Source organism: Poecilia latipinna, unplaced genomic scaffold, assembly GCF_001443285.1.
Source record: "Poecilia latipinna isolate Pla-1442-1.1 unplaced genomic scaffold, P_latipinna-1.0 Scaffold2752, whole genome shotgun sequence".
Lineage (NCBI taxonomy): Eukaryota > Metazoa > Chordata > Actinopteri > Cyprinodontiformes > Poeciliidae > Poecilia > Poecilia latipinna.
In genome coordinates this window covers 37,663-56,603 of record NW_015115368.1, presented here as the reverse complement: position 1 = coordinate 56,603, position 18,941 = coordinate 37,663, and the positions used below count along the sequence as shown (strand labels likewise).

At 38.2% G+C, this 18,941-nt stretch overlaps 2 protein-coding genes across 15 annotated transcripts in view; one reads left to right on the top strand and one right to left on the bottom strand.

Annotated features, from left to right (window-relative positions):
- Positions 1-1,353: 1,353 nt before the first annotated feature.
- Positions 1,354-18,454, bottom strand: rbpjl (recombination signal binding protein for immunoglobulin kappa J region-like). Its single transcript, XM_015021257.1, has 12 exons — positions 18,418-18,454; positions 15,313-15,460; positions 11,758-11,892; positions 11,267-11,337; positions 11,025-11,140; positions 9,840-10,017; positions 9,103-9,240; positions 7,917-8,029; positions 5,209-5,349; positions 4,922-5,077; positions 4,639-4,742; positions 1,354-3,665 (listed from the first exon to the last, which is right to left on the bottom strand). The coding sequence occupies exons 1-12, from the start codon at positions 18,452-18,454 to the stop codon at positions 3,371-3,373; spliced, it is 1,632 nt and encodes a 543-aa protein (XP_014876743.1). The 3' UTR covers positions 1,354-3,370.
- matn4 (matrilin 4) overlaps positions 15,276-18,941 on the top strand; it is a 28,087-nt gene continuing 24,421 nt past the window's right edge. For 13 of the 14 annotated variants that reach the window (XM_015021274.1, XM_015021273.1, XM_015021272.1 and 10 more), the window contains exon 1: positions 15,276-15,365. The gene's annotated coding sequence lies outside the window, so the exon portion shown is untranslated. The remainder of the gene's footprint in view (positions 15,366-18,941) is intronic. The other variant, XM_015021261.1, reaches the window with a different exon arrangement.

The window sequence follows — 18,941 nt, the reverse complement described above, 5'->3', positions numbered from 1 at the left end:
TCATCTAATGCTCAGTGGAGATAAGTAACATAATATCACATAAAACTAAGATAAGCTGTCAATCATTAGCTCATTTTCTCAGAAGCTATTACAAGAACAAGTCATTATAAAGGGGTTAAGAAAGGCTACACTTAACCTAAAGGCTGTAAAAGCATCGAGCTAACACAGAGAAGGAAGTTAAGAGTTTAAATAAAGACTGTGGGTGTTTTACAGTAGATGGGAACCTCAGAATGGCCTCTTTCATACGACTTCTCATTGACCAGGATGAAGGGAAAATCGTGTGGGCCTTCACTATTTTGGGCATGTGAATCTTTTAGTTTGAAGTTTCTCCCACATGACAGAGATTAGCAGTTCAGAGACGCCACGGTCTTGTGTTTGTACCAGTCTCCTTCCTCCTTTCTCTCACACGTGTTTGTCTTGCTAATAATGAGGAAGAGGAGGAGAGGAAGGAAGAATGTGAGCAGGAAGAAAGACTCATGCCTTTCTGTGCCTCTCAGACTTTCAACATGTGAGGTATGAAAGGAAGGTCAATGTCCCTTTACTCCCTCGCTTGCTTGGTTGAGTAATAGAAAAGTTATTCTGTTTTTTTCCTCTTTTTGTGCCATTTGTAGTCATTTCATAGGCCAACATTAAACATGTCCTGCCCCATACTGTCACAGTGATGCACTGCCAAGAGCAGCAGGATATTTTTCCAGACATGAAAACATCTTTTAGATAGACCAGAAAATATTATTAAAAATGTACAGATTGCCAAGGTACTGTACAAAACCTTTTATCTGGACAAAATCAAATTGGGCCGAAACAGCCAACAAGAATGTGTCCTTTAATACCAGATGCAACAAAGCCTCTTTTCTTCTACCCTTCACTTTTCCAAAAACATTTCTGCAATTTAAATAAAAAATGAGCTCCTTTGATATCCCGATAATGATTCATAATTTCCCTGTTGGCCTTGATGTGAGCTTCCATAAATGTTGCCAGAACTGCAGAACAACAGGAGCTGAACAAAGCATTAAATGTGTCCCACAGTGTTTTGTTGAGAAATGAATGACACGATAATCATTAGAATCTCATGCAAATGTAAAACAGTGCAGAATTCATTCAAAGAACTTAAAATATTTCAGTTTGGTTTATTTTATAGAGGCTTCCTTTTGAAAAGTTTCTGTTTTGAGAAGTTCTTATTTTAACTTTCTTCATGAAACTTCTCACTGATTAACCAAACTTTTTGCTGCTGGTAAGAAACTGGTTGTTCACAAAACTACACTTCATAAGAAGAAAACAAGCAAACAAACAACCTAAACTCAGTAAACTCAAAGTTTGAAAGTGACTCTGATGAAGTAAAACTAGATGTTTTTGTTGGCAAAAAACAAGTCAGGCTTTATTAAAAATAAATCAAATGACTTGCAGTTTTTGATTGCAATCAGTCTGGCAACAACTGATCTGCATGATGAAAGAACATTGTTGGACAACATATCAACTGTTGAGATGCCGTGTTACAGTAAAAACAATTAGCATCCAGGATATGCAAAAAAGAATTAAGTGGAGAGCCATCTGGGAGGTCTTCTTATGCTTTTTCTGGAGGAAACAAAAGAGCTTTTTAGTTGCTCGTTTGACCAGAGACTTGATCACAATACCTTAATAGGGAATAAAAAAGCCTAAGAAAAGAAAGCTTTGTTGGTGTTTGAGTTTTGCTGCAAAATGACACTTTGATTAACTGGATTAACAAAAAAGGACTGAGAACCTAACATTGCCAAGGGCTAATATTGTAGAGCGGTGGAAACAAATGGGATGTGATCCAAAAGATATCTGTCGTCGCTTTATTCTGCTTCCAACATTTCTGTCTAATGTGCAGCACAGCAGAAGATCAGAGGCAATTCCAGACGCAAATCCACAGAAATAATCCTTAAACTCATGAAAACACGGCTACCTGAGCAGCTTGACTTATCTGTTCACAAAGTTTGCAAAGAAAGCTTTTGAACAATCATTGGTAATCTAAAGTAATTATTGTCGTCTCAAGTTTTATACTGGGCTGGTCAATGTAGATGCCGGTACAAATATTAGGTTCCTGTAAAACAGATAGCACAGAGAATAAAGTGCTGTTAAAGATGAAGCTGATAGAGACCCAAGCTTACATGCTTAATATTAGATGCATGATTAATACAAATACAAATATGCAAAGTTGTGATATACTGTAGATATATTGATGACAAAACTTTATTCCACCAATTATTACACTGTTTAGTCAAACAGAAGCCTAAAAAACAACAGCTAGAATTTTCATGAGCACAAAACTGATTTAAGCAAATCACAACTAAATAACGAGTCACTATGAACTCAGCCAACAACAGTCCAGAGCCAAAATGTGTGTCTAATCAGATGTGAGCTGGATAAATCAAGGAGGCAGTAAAAACATTAGCAGCATTGGTGACATGGCACTGTTGTCTTTCATAACAGAACCTCTGCAAGAGGCACAAATCTCTCAAAGTAACACTTGGGTCAGTCGGGCTGTCAATGCCGTTGCAGCACAGTCAGCGCTGTAGGCCAACACCTAGAAGGTCTCTGGTTCACATCTCTCAGGGGCCGTTTTGTGTGGAGTCTGAATGTTCTCACCCAGTGTGACTAAGTTTTCTCCTCACCCAATTCCACTAAGAACCAAAATGCCACTGTAACTAAAAAACAAACAACTGCAATGTGTTGCATCTGCCTTTCATTTGAAACCGTTTGATCAGTTAATTTTCAGCTGATCTTTGGTTGTAAATACTGTTGCCTCACGTCAAAAGGCTGAAACTGAACCATGTTTGTCTTACATGACTTTAAATTATTACAGCTGGGTCACAAACTAGCACATAAAAAGGTACAGATTACACTCTTGCTTCGTTCATTTCTCAGAAACTGAAGTTGAAAGCTGTTTCTAAATGGATCCAATAGGAAGCAGTTTATTCTCTCCACAGGCAGCCCTCAGATGGTGAGTCTGTCCCTTCAGAAACAACATCCTCTCACAGAGCGGTCAGCAGGTCTTTTGTTTCAAGATTTTTTTCTTCTTTTATAGACATTATAACATTATATTAGACATACCGAAATGTGTCTTTCTGATGGCTGCAAAAAGTATTCAACACAGATGAGCTTCCTGCAAGGTTTGAATTCAAATCTTTCCTTTGGATTTAGATCAAACCCACTGAAAGAACGATGTTAACAAATAATTACTACTTTTTTAAACCCTTCATTGGACACTCTTGTGTAAAATGGATTTCTGCAAGAACAAAGAAGCCTACAAAGGACTACAATCAGTGGTTTCATGTAAGTGGACCAGACAGCAGGCCTTATTTCTTTGTTTCATAATATTAAATTCAGCTGAGGACTGTAAACAAGCTGGTTAACTCTGCATGAAGAGGTGAAAATTAGTTCTGGTGAACTCTTGATGAATTGTCTCTAACAGGATGTCCTCCCCGTCTTCCTGACCTCCATCTGCCTCTCTGCCTCCAGCTGCTCCTCGGGAGGATGCAGGCAGGTGGAGCTCCGGGGTGTAGGTGAAGCTGTAGGATGTTCGGTAAATGAGGCCGTCAGTTCTGATGAGCGACAAAGGAAGGGTGATAATGCGACGAAAACAGCGCCAGCTGTCACTATAAACCGAAACATCAGGGATGACGCAGAGCAGAGATTTGGGAGACCTAAAGAGAGAAAAGTGCATGAAACAGAGGAGTAAGACGTATGGGAATAAAAGCAAGAGAATAAATAATTCTTCTTCACATTTGTCACTTGATGTTGCTTGTATATTTCCACGAGTAGTGGATAGGATCACTAAAATAATTAGTCATCCTAAGATGGTGTATATTATTTCTATTTAATGTGTTACAGCTCAAATGACAAATAAATTACAGCCAGGACTTTGTATTGTTAATATGGACAATTGTGTGTAAAAATTCAGTGAAAAGCAAAATCATGTAAAAACCTTCCATAATTTACACCAAGTTGACAAAATGAAAGAACAAGAGTAGTGTAAAAATAAATGAAACCAAAGAAATAGTCATATGTCATTTAAAGTGAAATTACACTTTGGGGCTGTGTGGTTATGAAAGGTCATGTTGCCGTCTGGCTGCAGCTTTTCGTACAAACAGCACTTTGTGGAGGGCTAAGTTATTCAAACAAGGCTTTCCTAGATACGGCCGAGCTGCTGGGAGGATTTCTGGCAGAAACTGGTGGTGAGGTGTCCTCTACCAGAGACCCTGAAGTATGACTCCCCAGCTCTTCAGGTGTGGGATCTGAGGCCAGTTCTTGCGTCAGAGGAACTGCTTTCATCCTGTGTGAGATTCAGTAAGAGGATGGATGGCTGTCCAGTTTCTGCAGACCCATCCTGTAAATTAAAAGCTCCCACAGAAGAGTTAAGTGGAGGAGTCTCCCTGGAGGCCGAGCTGAGCTCCAGATTACTGTATCAAAGTTTCTTTATACTTCAGGTCATGTAAAATAGATGACTGCTTGTTTCCAATATGACTTTTTGCATACGTCTTATTTCATCTACAATTATTTATCTTTTAACAATATCTCTTAACAGCTTCACTGACTTGCCCCATTTTAAAGTTTACCCAGTATTTCTCTGTTTACCTTCCTTCTGTCATAATCTGGATTTCCCCTTATTGAACTCACTTGAACATCGTCTCAGCTTCTCTGTTCCCAAACAACATCTTGAGGTGAGGGCTGAAGTTTTCTCCATGGATCTCCAGCATGGCAACATGTCCTCCACCATTCACCTTCAAAAACATGCAGAATTTATGAAGAATATATTTTTTATCTCAGATATTTGTTCCCTTTTATATTAGGCTAAATAGAACCACAGATTAACCCGTTAAATAATAACTAGATGAGGTGAAACTGATTTAAGAAGATCTGTGGAAATATTTTTTAAGAAGTCATGTTCTGACAAACTCACCTCTAACCCATTAATAATGGGAAAAGGACTGACTGGAGTCTGAATGCAGGCCAAACCCTGATTAAAGGTGAATTCAACCACTTCCACTCCAATGATGGTCCAGCAGGATCCATCGTTTAGCACCACCCTGCTGGAGTCTCTGATGCTGGACGGAGCCTCATCAGAGTAAAGGTGGAGGAGACGTCAGAAGACAAGTTGACATAAAGAGATTGAGATAATGAAAAAAAATAAAGATAATGTAAACGGAGCATAGAAAGAAAGGAAAATAGAGTGAGGTGATGCTTTACCTGGTGCTGTATGATGGTATCATTCAACAGGCACAGATAAGAGTTGGGATTGTCTCTGAACTGAAAGGCACACTTGTGTAGCTGAGAAACGGGTTCGTCCACGTCTAAGATGGCGTGCTGCTTGTTGACCTTCCGGATAACCTGTAGGGATCAAACATTTCAGGAATGTTTTCAGACCCTCAAAGATAATTTCTGCAGAAAAATAAAAAAATCGAATTCCTGTGAACGCAAGTTTAGTAAGCTAAAGGAACAAGTTGAGATTTTACTAAAAACGCCTCACTTAACTTTTTAGTGGTGTATTAGAGTTGTATCCAAACATTTACATGCAGTAAACCTTTCACCAGCTCACAGCTGGGCAGAGGGGCTTCCTATAACTCATGTTAGGCAGGATGGGGCCTGCATACCCTGAGCTATTTAAAAAAAAAAAAACTAACTTATTTCATTCTGGACATCTTACAATAATGTAATCAATTTAAGTCATGGAAACCCCAGACTTGAGCATGGCTTAATGGAAATAACTCAATATCCCTTTGTTCTGGTCAGACAGGCTGCTGTAAATGAATTAGACATAGCAGACAGTGCAGTGTTTTTGCTCTTGTCACAGTTCTGACAGCTGAGAGGTGCCTGTGCATCCTATGTTATCCTTGTAGTTGAGGCAAAGTAAAATCAAAGCATTATCACAAAGGCAGCCTGTTAAGCTGCCTTTTACGCTGCTATTCACTCATGTTGGCTACATAATGCTATCATTTATTTAAAAAAAAAACAAAACTTACTCACTAGCATGACAAAGTCTCTCTGAGTCATTTCTCACAAAAAGGCCAAGACTGTTTTATGAGGTTTAAAAATGTAAATGTTTTTGAATATTGATGGCTGTCCAGAAATATTTCCTTTTACATAATGGTTTGGATTTCCTGGCAATAATGGATATCAAGAGGACAAACATGTAGATGGCAAGAGCAAAGAGAAAGAGTTGTTGCAGAGTGGCTTCCTGGGAATAACAGTTGCATCGCAAATGAAAAGTTATAAGCTTGGCGCCATCTTCCTCCACTGATGCAGGATAATGTGTTGCTGAGCAAGCAGTCTATCGATCTGCAGTGTTATGAGTGTGGCTTGTAAGTGTAGCTCTTATGTAAAAGCACTCTGATTGGTCAGTATGTCCAGGAAATTACTAAACCACATAAGCCCATCTGTAAGTCTAGCAGCTGTGTGTCTCATCCATCCCTCTCTGTTCTTTCTCATCCGTAGTTATTGTTGTCAAGTAGGGAAAACATGGTTTGATTTAATAATTTTGACGATGTATGTGTGCATATTAATATGAACAATCAATGTTTATTAAGGGAGCTAATAACAATCTCAAAATCAAGCTTGTCTATCCAGTCAATTAATAAAAATATTTCAGTCATTTAACTTTGGTAATTTCATGTTTTAGGTCCAGATCGTAAATATTAACAGCCGAGAATTAAAACCCCTCTGACTCCACAGCTCACAAGATATTAAACATGTTGTTTTAATACTTAAATCTGCTGATCTGGTTGAACTTCATGGTCCATACATCCAACCTTAGACATCTGGGAGAAAACCACTAAAGGAATCAGAGCCAACAATCTTGTCACGCTAACAACTTAGCAGGCAAAATTTCTCTAACTTTAAACAAGCTGTGCAGTAATAGGGATCGACTACAATAACATATAGAGGTGTAGCATGAGGGTATAATTTAACCGACTTCCACAGGACCCACAGCAGAGTGTGTTGTGTCAGCAGCTCAAGGGGTGTAAGAAAAAGGTCTGTTCAGCAAAAAGTGAGGGACTCTGCTCAGACATTTATCTGAGTACGGAATAAATTGGATGATGGGAGAAAATTGAGAACTTTTTATGGGACTAAATGTTCACATAACCATCTAAGGGTCAGAGTTAATATTATATTAGGATGAAGAGATAGGAGCCATTTTAAATGCTCTGCAATTACAGAACAAGGACAAAAACAAAAACAGAGTGAGAGATTACGCTCTTCAAATTTTCCCAGGCTACTCATTAATGATAATTGCTACTTATAATAAGGGGTAAGGATAATATTTTGATGGAAACTCTCAATAGACACATTTTCTCTTGGTTCCTTTGGATGAAAATTTGAGCTAAATAAGGATATTCAAAATATGATCGTGTTAGCATATTTGTATTCAAAGAAAAAGGAACCATAGCATCTAAAAAACTGTTTCTAAATACAAGATTAAACTGACATTAATGATATTTTTGTACCTTTAACAACAATAAGTTAATAACAAAACTATAATCCAAAACATGAACTTATTCATGTCCACTGCACTGCACACACACACACCTGACATTTTGGTTACTTTCAGCTGTTTTCTTCATGCCACTTCAAAATGTCCTTTTTTCTGGTTTAGTCTAAATAATATTTTATTCCTGCAGGTTTCATTCCAAACTCTGCACAGTATGAATATTTTCATAAGCTCAAAATTTCTATGCTGTTCTTGTTGAAATATGTCCAAGTTTCTCTTATATGACTGATCCTATTTTGGTAATCTAATAATTCAGAAACCTTTTGATGTAGCTCATTCACACTACAGTATTTAAAGTGACAGTTCTCTTTTAGGAAACAAAGCATGACAGCAAAACTGAGATCCTTGCCCTAAATCTGCATGTGTGTGTGTGTGTGTGTGTGTGTGTGTGCGTGTGTGTGTGTCTTACCATGGGTGGCAGGGCAACTCCTGACTCAGTGCAAATGAACTGGACCACAGAACCATAACAGATGAAGCCTTCACTCTGCACAATCCCGCCCTGGTCAGAACGCTGGTCATCCACTACAAACACACAAGAACTTTGTGTGATTATTCATAGAAATGTTTCCACCATGTGAATAAATCTTTTCTTATTAAACCTTTTTAATTTCCATACAGTAGTGTATTTTTTGTGACAGTCGGAGTGATGTGGAGATGGTGTGAGGTGTGCTGATGGATGATCACTTGAGGCTGAGGTTTTGGCTGTGGGAGGTCTGCGCTCTCGAAGCATCGTGCTACGTAAATAACCTCCCTGACCTTTGGGTGGGCTCCAGCAGACTTGTGAGGGGGGAAATGCTGATGAATACCTGCTTACACATACAGCGTCTTTATTAACGCAGGGAGGCTGAATTATGAGGTGAGCTGTCTGATAGCTGAAGGTAGAACTTTGATGCTATTTTACTACAGAGATATTTGCTGTTAGACCTCATGAGTCAACATTTCTGTGGAGATTAATATACATTTTGGCACTTTACCATACCAACCTTTATTCTGTGTTTTTTAATTTTGATTTTGTTTCTGTTCAACTGTTGGATGCATATTTCACCATCCATATTTATTGGCAACCCTTAGAAAAACCACACAAAAAGCATAAAAATGACAAAGACTCATGTTTACCTTGTCACCAGGTATGCTAAAGATGTGCCACAGGTACAAAACACTGGAATGAAATGGCTTAATTACCTCCTCCTTGTGTAGATAAGATCTCCAGAGCCTTGCTAATGACCTAATTATTCTATTCAGGTGTGGTGCAGCGGAGGCACATCTAAAAGTTGCAGGACAGCAGCGCTTGAGGACTGGAGTTTGACACCTGTGCTCTAGAGAGATTGATTAATGAGAACTTGAGAATTTTTTGCATAGTATTGCCCATACCTACTAGAGCATCCAATATCCAATATAAAATATCTCTTTGTTGAAGTCACGACTTCGTACTCAGATTATTGTCTTGACTCCACTGAGATACTGGCAGAATACAAGACGCATGACCACGTCATAGAAATGTCATGTTTTGCATTCAAAGCTTTTTGGATACAAAAAGCTTTGAAGATACTTTACAGGTAGCACACCAGCAGTGACACACACTCACACACATTTACCCATGATGATGGTGAAGGCTGTCCACTGTCTGGCGCTGGCTATGAAAGCTCCTCTGTCCACTGAGAGGTAACGAGTGCTGACCGTCTGTGAGCGTAAACGGTTGAACAAAGCCACTTTGGAGCCGGAGGATATACACACTGGGAATACATAAAGGCACACTGTCAGACACACTACACTTATTCATACCTCAGGTCTTTCTGTGAAGAGTAAGAGTGTACATTTTGATATTTCATGCATTGTTCCCATCTTCTGCTGTAATGAACAGACCATCATGATGGCTGTGCACTGTTAGACCCCTAAAAAACTGCTTAATAATAAAAGTTCTTGTCATGATTGAAAGAGTCAGCATATTATGAATCTTCACCATTTCACCATTTCAGTAAACTCTGGTTCACTGGTTAAGCAACACAAAATAAAGCCATACATTGAGCTGTAAAACCAAACGACTGAAGAGGGTCAAACTTTTAAGCAAATTAGCCTCTGATTAGTCTCAAAATTTCACACTGATGTGGGTATTTATGTGTGAGTATACCGAGAAAAATACATTCTAAATTTAACAACTTTAATTCAAGCTAATTCTTTTCTCTATACTGATTTTCTTGTCTTCCTTTCTAACTTAATGCTTTGTTGCTCATTGTATAATTTGTACATCATCCTACTGTTACAAATTTACTTTGTTGAAAAAGTAAAGTAAATAAAAACAGATGGATTTCCTGGATTGAAAAGCGTGACTCACAGTCAGCATTCTTCATGGACTGTCTCTTCTGGGAAGGTTTGGAGATCACTTTGATCATCCTGCTTTGGAAGGAGCCCACTTCCTGTCTGTTGCCTAAAAAAAGTCGCAGCAGCAGGCAAAAATGCTTCCTCTTGTCCTGGTCGGAGATGAAGAGGGACTTTGCACAAGCAAACAACTGCTGCAGAAACAAAGACAGTCAGTGTCAAAACTAAAAAAAAACAGAAACATGAACTAGAACTTACTGGGATAATTCTGTCTCAAACTATTTTTAGAGAAAACTTTTAATTATCTCTAAACCAGAAAAACAAAAGCAGGAGTACAGCTTTGTTTTTTTTTTTCTCAGGCAACCGTATGCTGCTGTAATTACCCATGCGTCCATCTGGACACCGAGATGCCGTTTCCATTCTGCTCATTCTGGAGGATCCCAAACAGTTTCCAAAAGGGTTTTATAATCCCTCCAGCAAATTCTGGGGCTGCTCAAAGTTTACCTGATTCAAATGACTTTGATAGCTCCTCAGCATGTCGTTAAATGCTGTTAAATCCTCTTAATCACCTGTTAATTCAAGCTGCTCTACAGTTTACCACTTATAAACAAAACATCAAGATACTTGAACTTCTCCCTTTGAGATGGAGTCTAACCTCCAACCAGCAACTTGTGATTTCAGGGTTGGGATAATGGTCACTTGTCCATTTTGCACTCTACTGCAAATTGCTCCAGGACACAAAGGAGGTCATGACCTTTGACCCTTGGGGGACTGTGTTGTAAACCTTCTCCAGATTCACAAAACACATGTAGACCAGACAGCCAAGCTCCCATGAATCCCTCTGTGATTCTGGAGGCCTAAAGATCTGGACAACTGTTCCCAGGGGCAGGATGAAAGTGCCTCTGCTCCTCCTGAGAACATGATGACCGGATCGAGGAACCGACGTCTGAACCGGCTCCTCAAACCATGAGCATACCCTTTAATTTCTAAATAAATGTTCTTGAAGCCAACCAATATTATTTATTATCTGAAAATTCTTTTCAATACCAAATAAAGGCCACTACAGCCAACAAAACATAAAAAAGAAAATGGTTTTGATGGTTGAAGTTAGATAATATTGGTGCCCAAAAAAAAGTATTTGGGAACAAAACATGAATTCTAACACCACATTTGTGCAAAACATAGATCATAGCTTCCTCACCCTTGAGTTTGGTTGCTCATCAAAGAGCAGCTTGAATGCGTCTGCTTGTGACTGACTGGAGCTGTCCAGACACATGTATCCACATATCCGATAAACTGAGTCCCCATAACCTCCCGCTGCAGGACAAGTGGTGAGAGAAAAGTAGGGAATGATGGGGTGATAGGAAGTCAGACAGAAGAAAAAATCATTTAGATTGAAGAGGATGATTTGACATCTTAACTTAAATGTTTTTGTCATGTCACCTTTCAAATGGTCCTGCATGACTCTCCATCCATGACCGCTGATATAAACACAAGGTGGAGGGCAGAAAAACCTGATGGGGATGTGGGAGTCTACATCAATATAAATATACAGGCAGTTTGTACACTTTTATGCACATTTTAATAACTGTAGTGATTTTTTTCTCAGGTTGTAAATATGCTCTTACTGTCTCTAATTTCTTATTACGAGTCAGACATTTTATTCATGTTTTACTCTTATCTGCTTCTTCCTAAAACTCTAAAATTAATAAGCATATTATCAGAGTTTTTAGCCAGTTTTTCCTGCAGTTCAAAGCAGGAGCATGTCCAACAGGTTCAAAGAGGCTCTAATGTGTCATGACTTCACATTAGATAAAGGTTCAATGACCAAATGGGGGGTTATTTCTACTTAGCCATACTGTTGAATTTTTTATTTCTGTTATCTTTTGTATTGCAGAATGCTTTTTTTCAATACCAGAGACACATTACCAGACCTTTTCTCGTTGCCATAAGACTTCTGAGCAACCTTGGCGTGCAGGATGGTGACGCTCTGGTCTGCATGAGCTTCCCGTTTTGCCTCTCTCGCTCCACCCAGAAGATGACAGCCTTGAAAGCCCGGGTCAAGTCTCCTGATTGGATGACAATGGTGTCAGTAATATACAGCCACAGAGTGTATTATTTGTACATCTATCCCTTTCAGTTTTTTATATTAATTAGTCATGATGGAGCAGCATAGCAAATATGTTGCTTTCCAATATTTTGAAGCAAATAAAGTACTTTCATGTTGGAAAGCCTAGTTGAATCTAGTCAAATTATATTGCTTTTTAAAAAGTCTTTTTTTTTTTGTCCTCTTGGCATGAATTTGGATTAATAAAATGTGAAAATTGAATTGAATTTCACAACATTGCATAAACAAACTGAATGTTACGCTAAAATGTTCAGGTTAGTCCTCCTTCAGATTTCCACATGACTCAGCATTGTTTGTTCTACTAAACAATGACACAAAGGTGACCCACCCCCACCTCTGACCCATCCACCAAACCTACCACACTCCTCCCCACCATTCTTGTCTGCCAAACCTCTCACATACTTCTCTGTCTTGCTTGACTTCCTTAAGTAGTACCATTGTGTTATATCCTTCTTTCAGATCTACAAAAACAGTAAATCATCTGGACTCCTCTAGAGTCTACAGCAGAACTCTCCCTGACCATTTACTGTCACTTTTCTTCACAAACCAGCTTGAATAAATAACTCTTTCTTCATTATCAGCTTCTATCTCCTCTCCATCTGTAGTCACAATAGCTCTACACATTAACTCAGGTGTGTTAATAATAATAATAACTTAAAAATGATTTTAAGTTTTCCATTTGTTCGTGGATTTTCTGTTTAGTTTAGTTTAGTCTGTGTAGTCAGTGGATTTTCTGCTCAACTGATTTTCAAGTAGATCAGTTAGGCAGTAACTAAGGGTCAAATTGTTATGTTAGGCTGCTGTTACATTAACTGTGTTTTCTCTGCACTGCAACAAAGTAATAAGGAGGCAGAACCAAAGAAAAGTCCCAGAGGCCTGGACTCTGGAATGTTACTCATAATGAAATCTGTCAACACGAAAAGAGGAGAGAAGAAGGCTGGATTTTAAAGAACAATAGGACAGATTTAAATTGTATGAATGATGGTTGAATAGAAAAGACATGACTGTTTATTTGTAGATGTAACTTCCATCCCTCAGGACAAAACCATGACAATCTTAAAAACTAACATAGAAAGAAGCGTATATATATATTATTTATTTATTTTTTTAAATTGCTGACAGAATAGAATATGACATATTTACATAAACAAAAAGTCAGTGTGCTACAATTTATTTTTGTTGCATTTATGTGACCAAAAACTTTAACTCAGAATACTGAACAAAGTTTTCTGAAAATGTTAACACAGAAAAGCAAACATAGCAAGACCTAGGCAGACAACTGCCCTAAGTAGGAAAACATTTACATGTTCAATGTGTCAATCTGACTTTCATAAAGAGAGAGGGGGAAGGAAAACATAGACAAAAAAATGAAATGTTTCTTTCACCTTTTCCAGCACACTGATGTAAATCAGAGTAGCCTGCTTTACATGTTTGCTTTCTGAGCCATAACCAACATTTGCCCATGTTTGAGGGCAATCCCATTCACCCTGTTTAAACCTGCATGGATGTAGCTGTTAGTGTGGTCAGTCACCAAGGTGACAGTCACCTCTTCAAAAGGTCAAAGAACAGTAAGTTAGGAGCTCAGACCTCCTGGAGAAACACTGAATGGGCTGAGGACAAGGCGGGTGGGGGAGGGGGAGAACGACCTCCTACCTCCAGAAAGTAAATATTCTGCTGCACTTATTGCTCTAGTCAAGAGTTTCAGTGATACAAGCATGCATGACTCAACTGGTGTTGTAAAGCCCATCGACATCACCTTATGTCTCCAGTATATTAGGTTTGAAAGGAGGGTGGAGCCACGTGTGGGTTGGGTGATTAGCAGTAATTGGAACATTATTGTTGTTAATTGTTAATTGGATATTACAATTTTATATCTTAACCATCATAATTATATTCTTATATTTTTAGACATGTAATCCCAGCCCTGTAATTGGGCCACTTCTGTTCTGCATGGGAAGTTGCAAATTTTTTTGAGGTGACAGGTATTGGTGGCAGGAAGCACTTTGATGGCCTCATTGTCCAAAGCGTTTAGTACTTATTGGACAATCTTTAGATTTATGGACAATGACTTATGGGCTTTTGATGATATTTGGAAAGGAATAACTTGATTTTTGAGCAAGCCTAGACTTATTGAATTTTAATATTAAAAAGTCAGGGCTGCACGGTGGGAAATGTCTCCCCCGTGTAGGTGTGGGTTCACTCCGGGTGCTCCAGCTTCCCCCACGTTCAACATCAGTACTCATGTTCATCCATTGTAAGATTTTTATTTCTAACCTTTTAGAAGTCTAAACCTATATGAATTGGGAAACATTTTGAAAAGTATTTATCTTTCTGGGCAAGATATATAAATCTATATCTATATATCTTTATCTACATTTATCTATGTGGATAAATATATCTACATAGATGAATACTAACTATACTAGCTACATATAGATATATATGTATAGATATCCATCTATATATAGATATCTATCTCTCTATGTATATATATACACATATCAATATCAATCTATATATCCATCTGTCGATCTCTCTCTCTACATATAAATATATAGATATAATTCATATCTATCTATCTATCTATCTATCTATCTATCTATCTATCTATCTATCTATCTATCTATCTATCTATCTATCTATCTATCTGTCACATTGCATCATTATTTATCATTTTATCATTATGCTACAGTTGCTTGTAATTTAAACACAAGGTGGATATACAGATGGAATGAGCTGGTATCCTATCAAGCTATAAGAATGATAGAAAACATGCTAACAAAATGCCTCAGACCTGCAGCCCTTAGGCGGTTCTAGACACAGGCCAACAGAAGTGGCTCACTTATATGTTAAATGATGAAATATTGCCCTGCTTTTTGTTTCATTCGTTTTAATTGCCCTGTAGGCAGCAATTTATTCACACATATATACATTTATTATGATTGATACTTCAATTAAAGATGAATTGTACAAGGTTATGTTCGCATACACCTCAGAAAGTATGTAGTTGCGCCCCTGGTTACTGGTTCACCTCTGCTCCAAACTCTCCTCAGCTCTCACTGATATTCGTATTTTAGTAGGGGGTGCGGTCTCCCCCTCCCCTAATTTTCTCCTGGGATCCTAATACCTCAACTCAACTCAACTCCTTCATTCCATCGGTTCCTAAATGAGAGGTTAGACCTTCAGCGCATTTTCACGTCCAAGCGCTCATTCCTCACGGTACGGCAAGGGTTCCTCTGACAAAAGCTTGGGATACTTTGAACCGCGACCTTACGGCCTCTGACCCGGAGGAACCGTTTTTTGTTGTGTGCAAATTGCTTTTTGTTCCGGAGGTGAAGAACCTCGGTGCTAACCGACCTACCTGTCCCATCCGCCGGTCCGCGGTGCATCGTGCCCAGGCATCAGCGTCCCCAGGTGAGTGAGCGGGTTTGTCGGGTCGGGGGGAAGTGGGAAGGTGGGGAGCAGAGCGGAGTCTGTATGGGAGAATATCGCCTGTTGCATGGACGTTTCTGACAGACCGAGAGAGATTTGGGTTAATAATCTGTCGAAAAACGGGGAACATCCTAAGACCATTTTAGTATCATTTACCAACGCTTTTTGCATAAGGAGAAAATCTTGTCCAGCTTAAAAAGTATGAATCTTTTCAGATATTACAGATTCCAAGTGGTTATTGTGGCTTGTTTTGTTTATTATTGTTTTTACCAAATAACTTTACACATTTTTAATATGTTCCTGTTTCGATCTAAGGACTAATAAATAAAGTTGACAAATATATATTTTTTATTATTTTTTTATTTTTTAGCAAAATGGTGCTGCTGTTACTCTAAGGCGCAAAAAGCTGACACATTTTTGATATTTTCGAAATTTTGAAAGTGGATAATGATGCTGCTGTAGAGTTTGAAAGTTTGTGTTTGAATGAATGAATGCAAGTGAGTGAGTGAGTGAGTGCAATGCTCTAGGTTCCCACTGGTTGCCTGGAGGTGACGCTGTGTACAGGCAGCATGAAGGTGGTGGTCAGAAAGTCAGACTGATTAGCCAACCTGTCTAAGCAGAAACAAATAAATATACATCAAATTGAAACTGAGTCTACACCCACATAGACAGATGAATGGTCATTGGATCCAAGATTCTGTTGACCATTATAAGCAATTGAGGCAATTTAATATTTCTGCATCAACTAGATACTTTGCAAATGAGAATGAGGGAGGAAAGTGTGAAATTGGTTGTCAAACCACTTTGCTCCTTATTTCTAACCTCTAATTAAACCATAGCCAATATTAAGTGTTGGGCTTTGCTATCAGCAGCAGTGTTAAGCTATCTGAAACTCTTTCTTTTATCAAACCAAGTATGACTTGGAAGGGTATTTTTAAATGTAACCTTTTTGCTTTTGGATGTTGCTTATAGGTTCAAACAAGGCGTTGAATTCTGACTCGGGTAGATCTATAGGAGCTCAGCAGGTATTTCAGTGAGATGGTTGAGCTGGTAGAGCTCCAGTAAAACAGTCAGGCAGTCAACAAAACTGCTAACAGTAGCAGAGTCAACATCTGCTTCCAATCTAACGCCACTAACAAGAAGTGCTGTGTGTTCATCTGTATATGCGCTCCAGCTGTCACTCAAATCTCAAATCACTAAAAAAATGGTCCAGTGACTGGGAGACTGTCTCTGCTCTCCTTCCTATCTGCCCACAATTACATCAGAATATCTTTCTGCATCAGTGTGTATGAACACATGGTTTACATCTTTGCTTTTCTTTTTCATCTCAGCTCCAAACTGTCTGTCAAATCTACAGAGAAATTATGTATATATATAGTATAACTTTTTTTTTTTACTTCATCTGTACTTGCCGTTCCTCTCTTTTCTCACCCTCTTTACTCCTGCTTTAATTTTCGCTCCACTTGAGAGGATCATCTTACATCATAGTCAGTGGGCAAACAAGGGAGAATATTATCAGAGTTGTTCTTCAGATATCAACTCACAAGACCATAAAATAGAAGTTAAGATTAATTGCTCTCTTATAAATGGATACAATCTACAACACGTGCTCCTACATTTAAAACAATTTTATATCTTAACCATCATAATTATATTCTTATATTTTTAGACATGTAATCCCAGCCCTGTAATTGGGCCACTTCTGTTCTGCATGGGAAGTTGCAAATTTTTTTGAGGTGACAGGTATTGGTGGCAGGAAGCACTTTGATGGACTCATTGTCCAAAGAGTTTAGTACTTATTGGACAATTTTTAGATTTATGGACAATGACTTATGGGCTTTTGATGATATTTGGAAAGGAATAACTTGATTTTTGAGCAAGCCTAGACTTATTGAATGTGGTCATTATTTCAAGATAAAGAAAGTGTGTCACTCCTGTCCATTGAACACTTAAGTGGCTTTCAGTATCTGCTTAGCCTCTAAAATCTAAGAGGAAGGAAAAACACTCTTAAAGCAAACAGTTTAAGAGAAATGTCCAATATGACAAGCTTGAAACTGCCATTTATGCAAAAAGTATTGCACATTCCCCTGTTGCAACTGTAACATCTTGAAAGTCCATTGTGCATAATTTTTTTCACAGCTGGCTATATAAATTCAGCATTACAGCATCAGTGTTGTTTAGTCTTTGTGGTTCTGGGATTTTATTTTAGGTTTTGTCTGAATTTAATTTTACTTACAACTTTCTGTATTTGCTCTTTTTTAAGTGCATGGATTATAACTGCTTTTGAGAAAAATATAAACAATTTGCACTTATGCTATTGCAGATGTTTTCCTGTGAACTTGTGTTTAATATCTGTGCTTATGCCAAATTAAATGTAAATAAGTAAAGAATCGGTACCAGGTCACTGTGTTATGCATCCTATAGACATTTTATGTGATAGACAAACACAAAGAAGGCGCTGAAGGAAAATGACATGATTTTATATCTTTATATCTTTCTAACCAACAATCTAAAAAGTGTGGACTTCATCCAAGAATCAGACAACAGCTGTGTAATTTGATTTCAGATTAGGAACAGCTGTTCTGTGAAGGCTCAGACGTTTGTACTTTACTGAAGCATAATGCCTCAGTCTAAGTCTATATCTTCATCTAATTGAGAAATTACAAAAGGAAAAGATGTCTTCCATACAATCTGACTGATCTTGAGTTCTTTTGTAGAAAAAAAATAATCAAAGGAAAACATAGTAAAGAAACATAATACATGTATTACTTATTATATTTTCTCTTTTGCTGTACAGGCTACTGGCAATATCTTTTAGGGTTATTTTAATAGTTCAATATCATTTCAAAACTCGTTAGCTGGCGTTGCAGGGCTACGTCTGTGTAGCTTTGATAAGTTATGATCCTTTGTCACTTGATGTCATTACATCCTGCTCTGTGGAGCTTTAAACCAAAACAAAACTACAGACACAAACTCAGGCACTTAGACTCCCGCAAATCGATCTGACAGAGAGTCAAAATCAACATTTACTCACCTTGTCTATTATCATCTGTGATGTCCACTTTATCCATGACAGCCTTTGCTCATTTAGGATTGGGTGCATTTCAGGTTCATGGTCTCTCTGTGTTGACAAAGGTTGTGTAGAAAATCTTCAAGTCCAACTGTACAAGACCCAGTTGTTTATGAGATGGTCATAAATATCAATATTTAGTTGGACAGGCATATGTATGCCAGGCCAAGTTTTATTCTGGCAGAAAAATAATGCCTCCTCTGTGCTACACCAGGTCCAACGGCTTTGTAATTTGACTCATGCAGCTGTTGACTTAACTTAGCTTTAGGTTCCAGTTTGATGGTCTGCTGAAATCTAATATTTGTTAATCCTTCTATATGTACAAAACACACATCCTCTGTAATTATTAAAAGGAAAAAAGAAAGTGTCCATCCAAAGATAATGCATACGAGAATCAATCATTCTTTGCACTCATTTGCAGCCAAGCAAAATCAGGTCATGGCTCTTACTGTCTGGTGAGGAGGAAAGATGTTCTTCCGCTTCTTGGT

Coding starts and splice junctions, on each gene's coding strand:
- rbpjl (XM_015021257.1), bottom strand. CDS start 18,454: ATGGATAAAGTGGACATCACAGATGATAATAGACAAG. Junction 11,338..11,757: donor TCTTATGGCAACGAGAAAAG/GTCTGGTAATGT, acceptor CATCCCCATCAG/GTTTTTCTGCCCTCCACCTT. Junction 4,743..4,921: donor CCATTATTAATGGGTTAGAG/GTGAGTTTGTCA, acceptor ATGTTTTTGAAG/GTGAATGGTGGAGGACATGT.